The 13313-nt window shown below is 51.6% G+C and overlaps 1 protein-coding gene across 5 annotated transcripts in view; it reads left to right on the top strand.

Moving 5' to 3' along the window:
- MAPRE2 (microtubule associated protein RP/EB family member 2) overlaps positions 1-10792 on the top strand; it is a 187244-nt gene extending 176452 nt beyond the window's left edge. For all 5 annotated transcript variants that reach the window (XM_069568739.1, XM_069568740.1, XM_069568738.1 and 2 more), the window contains 2 exons: positions 1152-1310; positions 9270-10792. In XM_069568739.1, coding sequence (XP_069424840.1) covers positions 1152-1310; positions 9270-9344 — 234 coding nt within the window. In that variant the 3' untranslated portion in view covers positions 9345-10792. The remainder of the gene's footprint in view (positions 1-1151; positions 1311-9269) is intronic.
- The last annotated feature ends 2521 nt before the right edge of the window (positions 10793-13313 follow it).

Raw genomic sequence — 13313 nt, 5'->3', positions numbered from 1 at the left:
AGGAGAGGGCCACTGCATGTGCTGAGTATCTGTTTGAATAAATCAGTAACTCCAGACAGCTAAATAGCACATGCAAAGGCCTGGCGTTACTAGAAACAGAGAGAGTTTCCACTCCAAGTATTATCTTTGGAAACCTGTTAAGGGTGATTTTTCATATACTGAGAGAGAGGTTACACCTGAGGAGGACCGTGAAAGACCTAGTTTACTTCCACAGATGTTCTTTGCACAAATGTATCACTGCTCAAAGGGTTTAAAAAAAATTGAGGGGTTCTCCACGAATAGGAAGGGGTGATGCTTTGGGCCTGTGTGGGGTTGCTGGCCCTGCAGCCTGGAATTTGAGACCAGGTCTGTCTACACGCCCTTCCAGGTTTCTTCAGCCCAGGTGATGGCTCTGTCGGACTCAGCCTGATAACTTGCCCCCTTCCCTTTACCACTGTGAGAAGCTGGGAGGCCCCTGAACCAGCACCAAGGGAGAAAAAAGGAAACGGGCACTGTTCTGCTGAGGGAATGGGGCTTCCGCACTATCACCTTTTCTGTGACGAGCTCGAAGCGAGACCTAGAGGAACTGAGGCAGCTCCACTCAGCCTGCTTTCTCACCCAGTTTTCCCTGTGCGGCCAAGCCCCTGGCTCCCCGCAGAAGCGCTTGTCCAGTTTGGGTGAGGAACTGGGGCTCCAAAGCTGAGGGCAGCTCTCCATGCAAGTGACGTGAAGAAAGAAAGGAGGGTCCACAGCACCCCCCGCTGCTGCCCCCTCCCCGTGCCCTCTCATCCCCCTTCCCTGTAGAGGACCAGTGAGTTGGGGGGGACGATGTGCCCCAGCCCATGTCAGTGGGAAAGGAAAGCTGACTCGGAGCCCAGGTGGAACTGTCTCCTGTCGAAGGATCCCCAGGCTTGAGGTTATTATAAATGCTCAGCTGACAGGAGCGACAGACGTGCTGCCGCAGTTGGGTTCCCGGCCCCAGGCTCGGGCTCCGAAAGCAGCCTCTTGTCTCCCTCCCCGGACTTGCCCACCCATTATTGTGGCACATCTGTCATTTCTGCACGTCTGTCTGTTCACGTCTCACATCCTTATACGCAGGCAGGCTTGGTCACATATTTCTTAATGCTGTATTTTTTGAGGGTTTTCTTTTCCACCTTCCCCACCCTTGCCAGGTACATTCGTTAAAACTTGCCCTCGAAGGCGTGGAAAAAGAAAGGGATTTCTACTTCGGAAAGTTGAGAGAGATTGAGCTCCTGTGCCAGGAACACGGGCAGGAAAACGACGATCTCGTGCAGCGACTAATGGAAGTCCTCTACGCTTCGGACGAACACGTGAGTGTGAGCAGAGCGCGGATGCTCGTGGTCTAGAGTGATGTTCTTGGTCACGGTGCAGTGATGGCTGTACCTTCAGAGACTGCCCCGGGGGCTCAGTGAGCTCGGCCAGGGCCCTCGATGTTCCCAGAGGGTTCAGCACCACCCTCACCCGCTGACCCTGCCGAGGGGACTTGCATTCCTAAATCCCAGAAGAGAGGAGTGGACATCACCAGTCTTGGGGGGCAGAGCCGAGGGGCCTTGGGTTGAGAGAAACAGGCTTGTGCAGCCTCAAGTGGTTTTCAGCTCCCCGAGCAAATGAGCAGTAAGAGTGTGTGTGGAGATTCTTCTTTCTTCATGACGGAGCAGGGCGTGGTGAAAGGAAACAGTAATGTCGATGCTCTTCCCATCCCCGTCAGCCCCACGGCCGTCTGGTTTTGCCTTCCTGGCTGGTTGTCTTGGTTACTCATCACCAGCACAGAGTAGCATCGTGGGACGGCCTTCTGTGGGCAGATACTCCCGGATGGCCTCCTTCGCGGGGAGGCCCAGGGTTGTTCCCCATGAGTGAATGTGAGGGGGACCCACATGGTGGCTCCATCTGGAGGGATGGGAAGCAGGCGTGGGAAGCACCAGAGGAGCGGGAGTCTTGGGAACAAGGCAGGGAAGGGGCAGGATGAACGGCAGAGCCCAGGGCTGGTCACCCCACGCCCGCCTCCACAGGGCGAGAGAAGCCCCCCAGCAGTGGGACTGGGAGCCCAGAGGGGCTTCGCCTTCTGGAGGGTGGTGCCGTGGACGGGAGGGGAGCCAGGCCCTCTGGGGCGGTGTGGACGGCAGGGGAGCTGGGCCCCCCGGGCACTGTGGACGGCAGGGGAGCTGGGCCCCCCGGGCACTGTGGACGGCATGGGAGCTGGGCCCCCTGGGTGCCGTGGATGGCAGGGGAGCCAGGCGGGTGGTAAGGGTCCTTCTGCCAGTGTTTCTGCACCACCCAGGGCAGCGTTTCCATGACGTTCTGTGTGTACAGACTGCTTTGTCATCTGTCAGGCACTCGATGAATTGTGGTTATTGTCTTCACAAGCTTGTTTGAGGCAGAACCTGATGAGGTCTGTGTGGTTCCGTGAGCCAGAGTGAACCGTGCTGCTGCCGTCCAGGCTGGTGCCTGCTCACGGGAGCAGGGCATCTTGCAGGATGGAACCTCCTACCACGCTGCCAGCAGGAGGGAAAGCCTTCTGCTCCTAACCTCCAGCCAGATCTTGTCCCAGGAAGGAGTCCTTGTGTAAGAGCACCAACAAGCAAACTCCAAATGAAGGGTTGGCCGGGCCTCCCGACTTCCTGGCTAATGACGTGAGGGCTGGCCGTGGGCAAGCGCTCTTGGCTCGGGGGAGAGAGTTCAGGGGTGTCTTCCTCCATGACTACACACTCAGCTTCTGTTTGACTGTTTCTACCACCACCACCACCCCAGCACACACACCAGCACCAGCTTGCTGAGGTCTGGCTTCAGCGAGCCATTCTGCAGAGTATAGGCAATGAACACACACCCTGCCTCCCCGCAAAGAAGTAATATTTCAGCACATCATCAGTCACTGGGACTAACGGGTTTATTAGCAGGGCCTTTCCACAGACTCTTGGGATGGGATATGAGGGGGAGGAGCCTACATGTGTCAGCTCCTTTAATTCTCCAGAGAATTAAGTAGATGCGGGTGTTATCCCATTTTACAGATGAGAGAAAGTAAGGCATCAGAGAAATTAAAGAACATGCCCAAGTGAATAAGCATCATCATTTGCTTTTGAACTCGAGTGCTGGGTTCATGCCCTCCCTTCTGCAAGCCTGAGCCACCTTCTAAACAGGGAATATTTTAGATAGGAACGCCTTTTAAATAGGAACAGTTGTGATAGCTGACATTGCACATTTAGCACGTGCTAGACACTACATTCGTGTTCTAAATACACTTCTCACCACATCCTTTTTCGTCGTGTGAGTACTATTACTTACCTCTGCATCACAGATATAAAATTACTTGTCCAGCGATCCACCCTTAATATGCTCCATCACTACCCAGGTTTCTCTAACTCAAAGCCCCCAAATCTTAAGGATTGTGTTCCCACTTCTCAGTATATTGGGTGCCGTGGGCAAGGGCAAAAGTAAAGGCAGCACCACGTAGGGAAACTACAGGAGAGACTTTGTCTAATGGACAGTATTGAGTTGCCCGTGTTCTGTATGTGAAGCAGGAATTAGTTGAAGTCCTCCCTGGGTTTTCTCAGACAACTCCCATCATCTCATTTTGTCGTTTGGCACCTTCGAAAGTATCATTCCAGCCGCTGGGCTTCCTGTTAATTCAGCATCCATCGAGAACGTCCGTTTTCTTCGGGCTGGCAGCATCGCCAGACCCGCCTTTGTTGTTCTGGCTGAGACGACGCTGATGTCGTCAGAGAGAAAGAAACGTGGTCGGGAGGAGAGAGAGACGGTGGCCTTGCCGCCGGGTGTGTGCTGGGGAGCATCTGAAGTCCAGGAAGAGATTTAGAGGCAGTAACCAGGCCGCTGGAATCTAGAAGATAGACAACACAAACTGCCTGTGTGGGTGACCAGAGCAAAACCTTCAAACCCAGTTGCTGCCTTCATGTTTCTCATTCCAGGATAACTTCTCATGCAACTCGGGGTCTGGACAGCTCCAAAAGAAACACTTCGGGCTATGCTGAGTTTTCCATAGAGGGTCAGCAGCAATATGCCAGGTGTCCTTGTTTAAAATGTGACAGGATCCATTTTTTTAAAAACTTGGTTTCTATATAGAAAGATGGGGGTGACTGCTGTGTGCCCGGACACTGCAGGGTATTTTCCTTACTGCACACAGGTGTACACGTGACACTTCCTAGCAGTGGACGGTGAAGGGCTCAGGAGTGGTCATCCTGCTCTGCTCCCTGCTTGTCTTCCTAGAGGTTCACAGAACCATCCTAGACACCCGAGACCCACCAAGGTTTGCCTCCCTCCCTGAGCATAACGGATCCTGTTTCTGTGGCCGCCTCCCAGCTTATCCAGGCTCTACCATTAAGGGAGTGAGCCTTTAAAAAGCATCCACTTGGGCTTCCCTGGTTGCTCACTGGTAAAGAAATCCACCTGTCAATGCAGTTGACGTGGGTTCGACCCCTGATCTGGGAAGACCCCGCATGTCTCAGAGCAGCTAAGCCTGTGCATCGCAACTGTTGAGCCTACGCTCTAGAGCCCCTGCTCCACAGCGAGAGAAGTCGCCGCTACGAGCAGCCGGTGCACCTCACCTAGGGAGCCTGCGCATAGCAGCCAAGTCCCAGTGCAGCCAGAAACAAAATTGAAAAAAAAAAAAAAGCTTCCACCCTTGCCCAGGAAAGGTGTCAGTTGGGGAACAATGTGCTCAGCAACTTCAAACGCAGTTGCTGCCTTAATATTTCTCATTCCAGGATAACTTCTCATGCAACTCTGGGTCTGGACAGCTCCAAAAGAAGCATTTCAGGCTATGCTGAGTGTTCTATAGAGGATCCACTGGAATGTTCCAGGTGTCCTTGCTTAGAACGTGACAGTATGCTGCACCCGCCCCGAAAGCTCCAGAAGCCTCCTTTTCCCCTCTCTGTGCTTCACCCTGACAGTGCGTCCTGTTTTCAGGCCATTCGCACACTTCAGTCCTGGCTGGACATGCAGCCATGATGCATATGGTGTTCGGGAAAAAATGCCAGCACTTCATTCCTGTCGCCGCTGGCCTGACTCGTGTGCACCTCCGAGAGGCGGAGGTTTCTGGTTGCCTCCCTCCTGGAAGTGGGAGAGGTGCTGAGGAATCTGAGGCCACGCCGAGGGTCTGCTCGGCAGCTAACCACAGACGGACCCTGCGTCAGCACTGCAGACGGAGAGGTCTCCTCCCTCAGTCTTTATTTCACCTTGGCTGGCCTTTGACTCATAGTCAGCCGATCCTAGAATAGCATGTTTGGAAGATGTAGACATGCAGATGAGTTTGGAGTGTAGAAGTCAACAGAGTTCACTTTGCAGTCGTAGAAACCTCAGGGAAGTTTCCAGAGCAGATGGCCAGCTCGCTGTCCAGTTGCTGTCTTGATGATTCTCATCGTCTTTAATACTTGGCTTGGGGCCACAGGTGTCGGCTTAGGCCTTGGGTAGCTGCTGCCCTGCGCTTGTCAGCAGGGTCACCTGCTCATACAGAGGCGCGTGTTTCCTGCGGTCCTGTCCCGGAAGCTACTTTGGGTGGAACGGCTTAAGCTACCTCCCCAGCTCCACCCACGTCTTTTGGATTCAGCCTGCATTTCTGTCACTGGACGCAGCATTGGGTATATAGAAGGCAGACACTGCCCCTGCCTTCGCAGAGCTTGCCGCCCTGGCGAGAGCAAGAGAACACGGACACCACCGACTGGAATATGTCAGGCTGTGATAAATGCGGTAATGGAGACATAAATAAACTTGTGTGGGGCGCACATAAAGACAGCCTGGAGGGACAGGCCGGGACTTCACAGAGAAGATGACATTTGTGTTGGATGTTGAAAGATGACGAGGAATGTGACCAGTTGCAGAGCTCAGGACGGGGGAGTGTTTTCTTCTGCAGAGGAAAGAACAGCCGGATGTGCCGGTGTAGCAGTGGCGGATGAGCCTCTATCTAGGAAGGTGGGCGGCGCCCCCGCTCTCCGCCCACAGTAGCCCAGAGCCCCCTCCAGGGCTGACTTGCGGCTTGCTTCTCCTTCTGCTGATCATTGAAAGAATAAGGAACTCCAAAGCAGCCGCTGACAGCTAATCATTTAGGAAGCAGTGATGGACTGACATGCAAATGTTAGGCTTAATTAAGCAGGTGGCGCCCCAGCGCTTGAGTCATGTATTTGACCTTGGTTTCGCCTGGCCGCCTCCTCGCCTGTGCGTTTGAGTTCCTCCCTCTTGCGTGGGGCAGAAGAGAAAAATCATCTCTGAGTGTGAGCGCCTCCATGGCACAGCGGGCTGGGAGCTCCCCATGGTGACGTGTGATGGGTGTGTCCTGCCAGGCCTTCAGGGCACCTTCATTTGCACCCCAGGCATTAGCAATCCTTTGGTAGCGCAGGACGTTTGCTCTTTACACCCGCATTACCCAGTAAGAAGAGTGTTCTGGGGTCTGAGGCTCCTGCCGATGAGATGTGTGACGTCACAGGGGCACCCCGTGAGTGAGGGGCTGCCCTCGGCCAGCTGGAGACCCGAGGCCTAGGCTGGGACACTGCGCCTACCCCCTTGCTCAGCAAGTGTGGAAAGCAGGCCTGGGGAGGGGCCTAACCCGGTGAGTGGGTTTCTGGGCCCACCACTGGTGTGACAGGCCCACAGTTCCTTGAATCCACCTCTTCTGACTTCCAGTGCGGGATTAAATCCTTCATCCCATAGTTGAGGGATTAAATCTGTCATCCCACAGTTGACTCCCAGTCCTGGTGTGAGCAGACAGGATTTTCTGTAAATTGTCAAATAGAGCCTCATTTCTGCGATCTTCCCACCAACTGCCTAACACTCACAAAAACAATTGTGTAAGAAAGGCACACTTGAAACCAGCTGAAGTCCGGGTGATGTGATGTGGAAGCAGCTAACTCTTTGAAGTTAGGGTGATGAATCAAACAAGATCTCTAACCCCTGGGGGACTCAGAGGCTCAGCGTCCAGCTGGAGACGTCGAGTAGAGTCAGCTTGAGTCTGCAAATCAGCCTTGTAGCCAGACAGTGGAGCACAGAGATACACACACAGAGACACCCAGAGAGCTCCAGTGTGCACCCTGATGGGAGCATGAGTCAAGGATGTGAAGCTCAGAGGAGTGACCCATTCTGGGGTGGAGGCAGTAGGAGAGGCGTGGGGAGGAGTGTGTGGCAGAGCAGACACGGGGCCCCCTGGTGCACCACCCCGCCCCCCGCCCCCGTCAGTTCCCGGGAGCAGGGCTTCCCTTCTTTGCTCCCAGACTGGAGGCGGCCAGTGGCTCCTCCTCCCTGTCTGATCCCAGCAGGGGTGCTCTTCTGCTCCTGGGAGGGTGGGAGGACGCCTCTATCTGTGAGGCCCTAACTCTGTGCAGAGCAGGGGAGTACAGAGGCATAAGGAGGATGCTTCGGGGCCAGCCTGGGGAGGAACTGGCAGAGCCTGGAGTAAAGGAGGGCTCGGGGCTTCGAGGTCAGAGGACACGGTGGTTAAGGGATTAAGGAGCGAGGGGTCCCGAAGGACAGCAGATGTGGGCAAAGAGGAGGATTGAGGTCTTCATGCTTCAGAGGTGGAGCCGTGTTGGGTGTGATGATAGGTGTGGTTGTAGGGAGACCAAATATTTCATGTGCATCTTGACCCCAGTCCAGCCAGGGATGGTGCTAGATTTGAATCTAAGTCTTCAGTATGGCATCATTTTCTCCTCCTGTTGTAGAAAAGATTACTTTTTAAAAAATCTTTTTTATTTCTAAAATGTATTCCAGTGAGTTTTCTCCTTCCAAGAAAAAAATAATCACAGCTCACACTTCTGTGCTAAACACTGTTCTAGGCATTTTACCTATGTTCACTCAGAGCCCTCTGTCGAATTCAGTGACTCCATTGATTTACTGATCAATGACACCCATTGAAAACTCTGTTAAATGGGCACTTTGGGTCTGTTGCCCATTTTACAGAGGAGAAAACCAAGGCACCCAGCCGTTAAGTCACCTGAAGTCACTCAGCTTGTAAATAATGGATCTGGGATATGAACTCCAGGTCCACGCTTATAACCTTGACGTTAATGCTGCCTCTCAGAAAATAAGTGGCACGTGACCTTGGCTGATAGTCTGGGTCATCTGTTGTGGCACCCTATCTGATGTCCTCCTCCTGACACATGTGCACAAGAGTTGTACACACATGTGCCGTCTGACACAGATGGATGAGGCCTTGTCCCAACTTCTGGAGCCTCAGGATCCACAAGGCTCAAGACAAGCAAGATTCCAAATCAGAGTTTTACAACCAAGGCATAAGCAAAATGTTGCAGGAAGAAGGAAGGAGAACCCTGGCTCTGGGGTCTGGGGACATGACCCTGCTGTATTTGAGTTGGATCTTGAGAGAGATGTCCTGGGCTAAAGGGAATAGGGCTAGACAGGAAAGAAGTGTGCAAAGTGTGAGAACACGAGTGTGTCTGTGTCCCAGTGGGTGCTCCTGACTGCATTGCAAGGGGTTGTGCATTCTGGAGGCAGCAGTTGGTCCTGTTGATCAGTAACAAAGAGCTGACTATTATTTGAGAGGTGAAAAAATTAAAAGATTTACAGGTATGATTGACCAAGGTTGCTATTCCCCCGAGTTGGTGTTCACAATGTATTTCCCTGGGTTAAAGGCAAGTAGTAAATAGGTCCTTTGGAACCAAGTAGAGGAACACTTCAGCCATCAAAAGTAAGCAAAAAACGCCTCACGTACCCAAAATAGATAGCCAGGAGGAGCTCAACTCCTGTGCTCCCTTCATGGAGAAACCGCCTGGCTGGGGGCAACCTGGAACCGTGCCTGTCACCCTTTTCTTTACTAACCACTCTTGACAAGCTGCTTCTCCACATCAGAGGAGTAACAGGTTATAACAAAGGGTCTGCTTCAAGCAGACACGCTACCAGGTGAGGAGGAGATAGGAAGCCCTCGGTCACCCTCGGGGTCCTGGGGCTCAGTGCCCTGACACAGCAGGCTCACCCCTGGTTATCATAACACTCCTGGGTCCTTTGGTTTACTGTCTTACGGAGGGTGGGAAAGTATGTCATACACTGTGAGGCTGTGCTTCCAAAGTGGATAGAAGGAAAACGTGCTGCACAAAGCCTGCTGGCCGTGTTCTAGAAGGATCCGACCTTTGAAGGGGCGGGGGTCGGGAAGGCGTCCCTCTCTGTGCCTCGGCTCCCAAGAGCAGGGAGGCTCTGCCCGGCTCACGCCATGGAGACGCCCTGCCGCACAGTCGCTGCGGGGCCGGGGACACGGCGGGGCCGGCCGTGAGCGCCATCAGTTGAAACCCACCCCTGGCCCCTCTCCCCCGCTCCCACAGGAGGGCCACCCAGAGGAGCCGGAAGCAGAGGAGCAAGCCCACGAACAGCAGCCCCAGCAGCAGGAAGAGTACTGAACCGCGCCGGCAGCTCTCCACACTTCCGCTGTGGTGGGAACTTCTCTTCCGGAGAATTGGAACACGTGTGGCCTCAAGCTCATCAGAAACCAGTTGTTCCCAGTCTGCTGTTACATCATCGCGCCAGCGCCCACGCCAGCACCGCCCTCGGTTCCCATTTCCTTTGCCAAGACACACTAGCAGCGGCCATGGGTGGCCTCCCCAAGACATCCCAGGGGCCACACACCTTCAACTTTCTCACTTGGCTGCTTGAGATTGGTTCTGCTCTTTGCATTTCTTTCCAGAACAACTTCTCCCCAACCCTACCACCACCACCACCACTCCCTTTTTATCCTGGTGTGAAACAATGGTAATTTGATATATGGTATTTATATTGGCATTTCTCAACCCAGTGTCACTAGATGTCACACACATTTGTGGTGCTTTGATGTTTGCAAGTCTAACCTCTGTGAACATAAATTTGGTCAAATAATAAATTGGAACAAAGGGAAAGAGATAACTTGATACGAAAGCCATATGACAGTGACTTGTTTCATGGGGAAAAACACAGAGTCAGTTTCTCCCTCCACTCACAAACAAAAGGGAAGAAAAAAGGAATCAAAACTAGGACTTCAGGGCCTAGCAGTGTTCATCCATCCGCATGTTAGACAACCACACAGTATGTTGTTAGTTTTGAAAGACATTCACTCAAGGAGAACACCATCTCGACTTGGCCCTCCAACCGCTTGCCCCTCCCGCCTGCCCCCACCCAGGTTCTCCTGCTGTTTTCTTTCTCAGGGTCCTCTTTGGTGGGCAGCCACTCTCCCCAAAAGCTGTCATCAGGCATCTGCAGTCAGAGGGGGTCTGCACAGGCACAGGTCCTTCCTGCCTCTTCATGTGGGTTTTAGCCCCAACCCTGTCATCCACGCTAAGGGGTTCCTCCTAAAGAGTGACTTCAGGGTGTGCAGCCCTGGGCATGCCACACACTTGCTGGAAGGCCTGGAGTGATGACCTTATGATAGGAGTGTAAGCCCAAGGGAGAACCCTGCTTCTGAAGTCTGGTGTTGACACTGGAAAGACAGCACAGAAAAATCTGACTCCCAATGCCTTCTGGAAAAAGGAATTCCCCCTCTTCAGTACGATGGTCCTCCTCGTCATTGACCTTCGCTAAACCATGGCAATTCATAAATAGAGGAAACATGAATGAATTAAAAGCATTCCTTATTTTTTTTAAACTAATATTTGCACATTTTCTTAGTATCTTTCCAAATCTTTGCCTCCCCCCACCCCCCCCGAACCACCCCTTTGAAAGATGGTTGGATCATTCATTTCACTCTGTTTCTAACTTTAGATTTTCTTTCACGTGTTATTTGACTTAGCAGGTGCAACAAAAAACAAACAAGTGTGCCCCCCCACTTTCCTCTTAACTGAAAAAGCTTCAAATAAATTTCTGAATTATGTCTCATAAAGCTTTGACATTTCTTTATTAACTGATGAAATACGAATTCTAAATTCTAGCCTTGAAGCTTTCCACCAAAAGGAGTCTTCTCAGATCTTTGGTGGTGGCAGAGTGGTATTTATCGAGTTACACGTGAAAAGGATTGCTTGTATTTTTGAGGTTGTTACAGGACACTGCAGAAGTGGACAGCTGTTCCGTGGGGCTTGGTTTCCCTTTCTTCTCTCTCCTGCTTGCTCTGCGCCTCGGCGACAGCTCGTTTCTCCCAGGCTGGAATCTGGCCTGGCTCTCTGCGGTGACGTCCTCCCACACCTGGTCGCAGGGCGTGGTCGTGCTATACGCAGCATCGTGCTTCACGGCGTGTCCCCTCCCAAGCCTGTCGCACTCGCTGAGTTTCCTTCTTTTTAAACAGCTCTGGTGAAGAGGCACAATAAGTAGTTCCGTGCAGGTGACACTTCAGTAGTTCCCGGCCAGTTCTTTGCTTGCCCTGGACACGTCGGTACACCCAGTGCCAGGCAGGGCAGGACCCATGCTCCCATCATGAGGGTGTGACTACTGGGTAATGTGCTTAAGCCTCCCCAGTGACCCTCAGCCACTCTGTTCCTCCCTAGACCCCCGACTTTCTTGGCTATTAACATACTGGCCAGATACCTGGCAAAGATAACTTTGGCCAGTCATCCTATTCCCGCTTCCTTCCTGGTGTCTTGGGGCAGACTCTTGGTTTATTTAGAGAGGAGCTATGTACTTCCCTTTCTGTCTCCATCTGGGGCATCTTCCACCGCACGGGACATCACTGGTGCCTCGGGGAATCTTTGACAGCTAAGTTTCTCCGTCCTCTTTGGCTGTACCCCAGCCTCTAGTGCAGCTCACCTCTCATTTCCCAGGACTGCTCCTTTGTCCCTGATGACTGTACCCTATCATTCATCTCAGCAGCTAGCGTGGGCTTTCCTCCATGTCCCCCACCCTCGTCATACATCCTCATGCTGGGCTGAGAAGCATCCGCTGGACGTGGGTCTTAGTGTCCCTTTCACACCCGCCACAGCTGATTATAGTATGTCCACCGCTCATATCAGGTAGGAAGTGATTGAAGCAGGGGGTAAAGAGAAAACAGCAGAAAAGCAGAAAAAAGACAAAAGACACACCCCGAGAGAAGTAAACTCCAGAAGGGAACCAGGAACTCCTCCCTTCCCTGGTGAGTATTTCCATTATTCCGTTAAGGTTTAATATGCATTCAGATTACTTTTACTAAATAGTACACCATAAAGCTTTTGTTATATATTAAATGTAAACTGAAAGGAATGTAAACAAATGTATTGTTAATTATAAATATAGATAAGTAATGACATAATAGATGAAAAGGTCTTATTCAGATGTATCACATTCATTTTACGTTACCCATCTATTGTCGCATGGTAGAATAGTTTTTTGTCTCTGAATATGTGAATAACTTGACTTGCGTTTATCTTTTTACATATTTAATAAAAAAAAGTATATGTTAAAATCAGCCTGGTTCCATAGAGTCTTAAATTTTTATGCCATAGGTTTCCTTTTGAGTGAGCATGTTTATACTAATAGGTTCTTTATGTAAATTTCACACAAAGTCCACATGGTTTACATGGGGAGGGGGTGGCTTGTTTTTATTGATGGCAGATGTTTTAGCAGGAATTACAGGTTAATATTTAAATCAAATGTAGCAGCTATACCACCGTTTTAAAATTCTACAACTAAAAAAAAAAGAAAGAAACAGGCTTTTCTGGTGGCTTAGATGGTAAAGAATCTGCCTGCAATGTGGGAGACCTGGGTTCAATCCCTGGGTTGGGAAGATCCCCTGGAGGAGAGCATGGCAACCCACTCCAGTTTGCTTGCTTGGAGAATCCCCATGGACAGAGGAGCCTGGCAGGCTACAGTCCATGGGGTCTCAAAGAGTTGGGACACGACTGAGCGACTTTCACTAAGAATCCCCCTTTAGGAAACATTCCACTTGCAAGCCAACGAAGTCTTCGCTCCCATCTTGACAACGCAGGGGCTGAGCAAAAGCAGGTAGATGTTTTGAAGTAAAGCTTTGTGGTAAAATGACCTGCAGTTGGCAAAAGCTATTTGATTGAGTGTATTTCCTCCAGTTTGCTGACTCTCACAGTGATAATTGACAGACATAAATGGAATACACACCTTGCAGGAATAACTGAAGAAATGTGTTTATTCAAACTGGCCAGGTGCCCCCCTGGACACCCTGTAGAACAGCTGACGGTCTGTAGAAGACTTTGCCCAGGAGCCTGCAGATTACTGGAGTTCATCCCAAAGGATGCCAGCCTTCCTGAACCTGCTTTCAAGCACCACCTAGAGGCCAATTTTGTGTCTGTACTGCCCTTGGCAACTCTTTCCCATTCATTTGCCCTTAGGTCCTTGAAGCAGGAAAATCACCGAGCCATCACCACTGCTCTCCACTCACACATTACTCCACAGGGTACTTCTGTGATGGAAGTCTGAGCCATAGTTAACCTGGGTTGGGAAATGGGTTTTGTCTGTGTTCAGTC

Source organism: Ovis canadensis, chromosome 23 (genome assembly GCF_042477335.2).
Source record: "Ovis canadensis isolate MfBH-ARS-UI-01 breed Bighorn chromosome 23, ARS-UI_OviCan_v2, whole genome shotgun sequence".
Classification (NCBI taxonomy): domain Eukaryota; kingdom Metazoa; phylum Chordata; class Mammalia; order Artiodactyla; family Bovidae; genus Ovis; species Ovis canadensis.
This window is presented reverse-complemented; position numbering and strand designations above follow the sequence as displayed.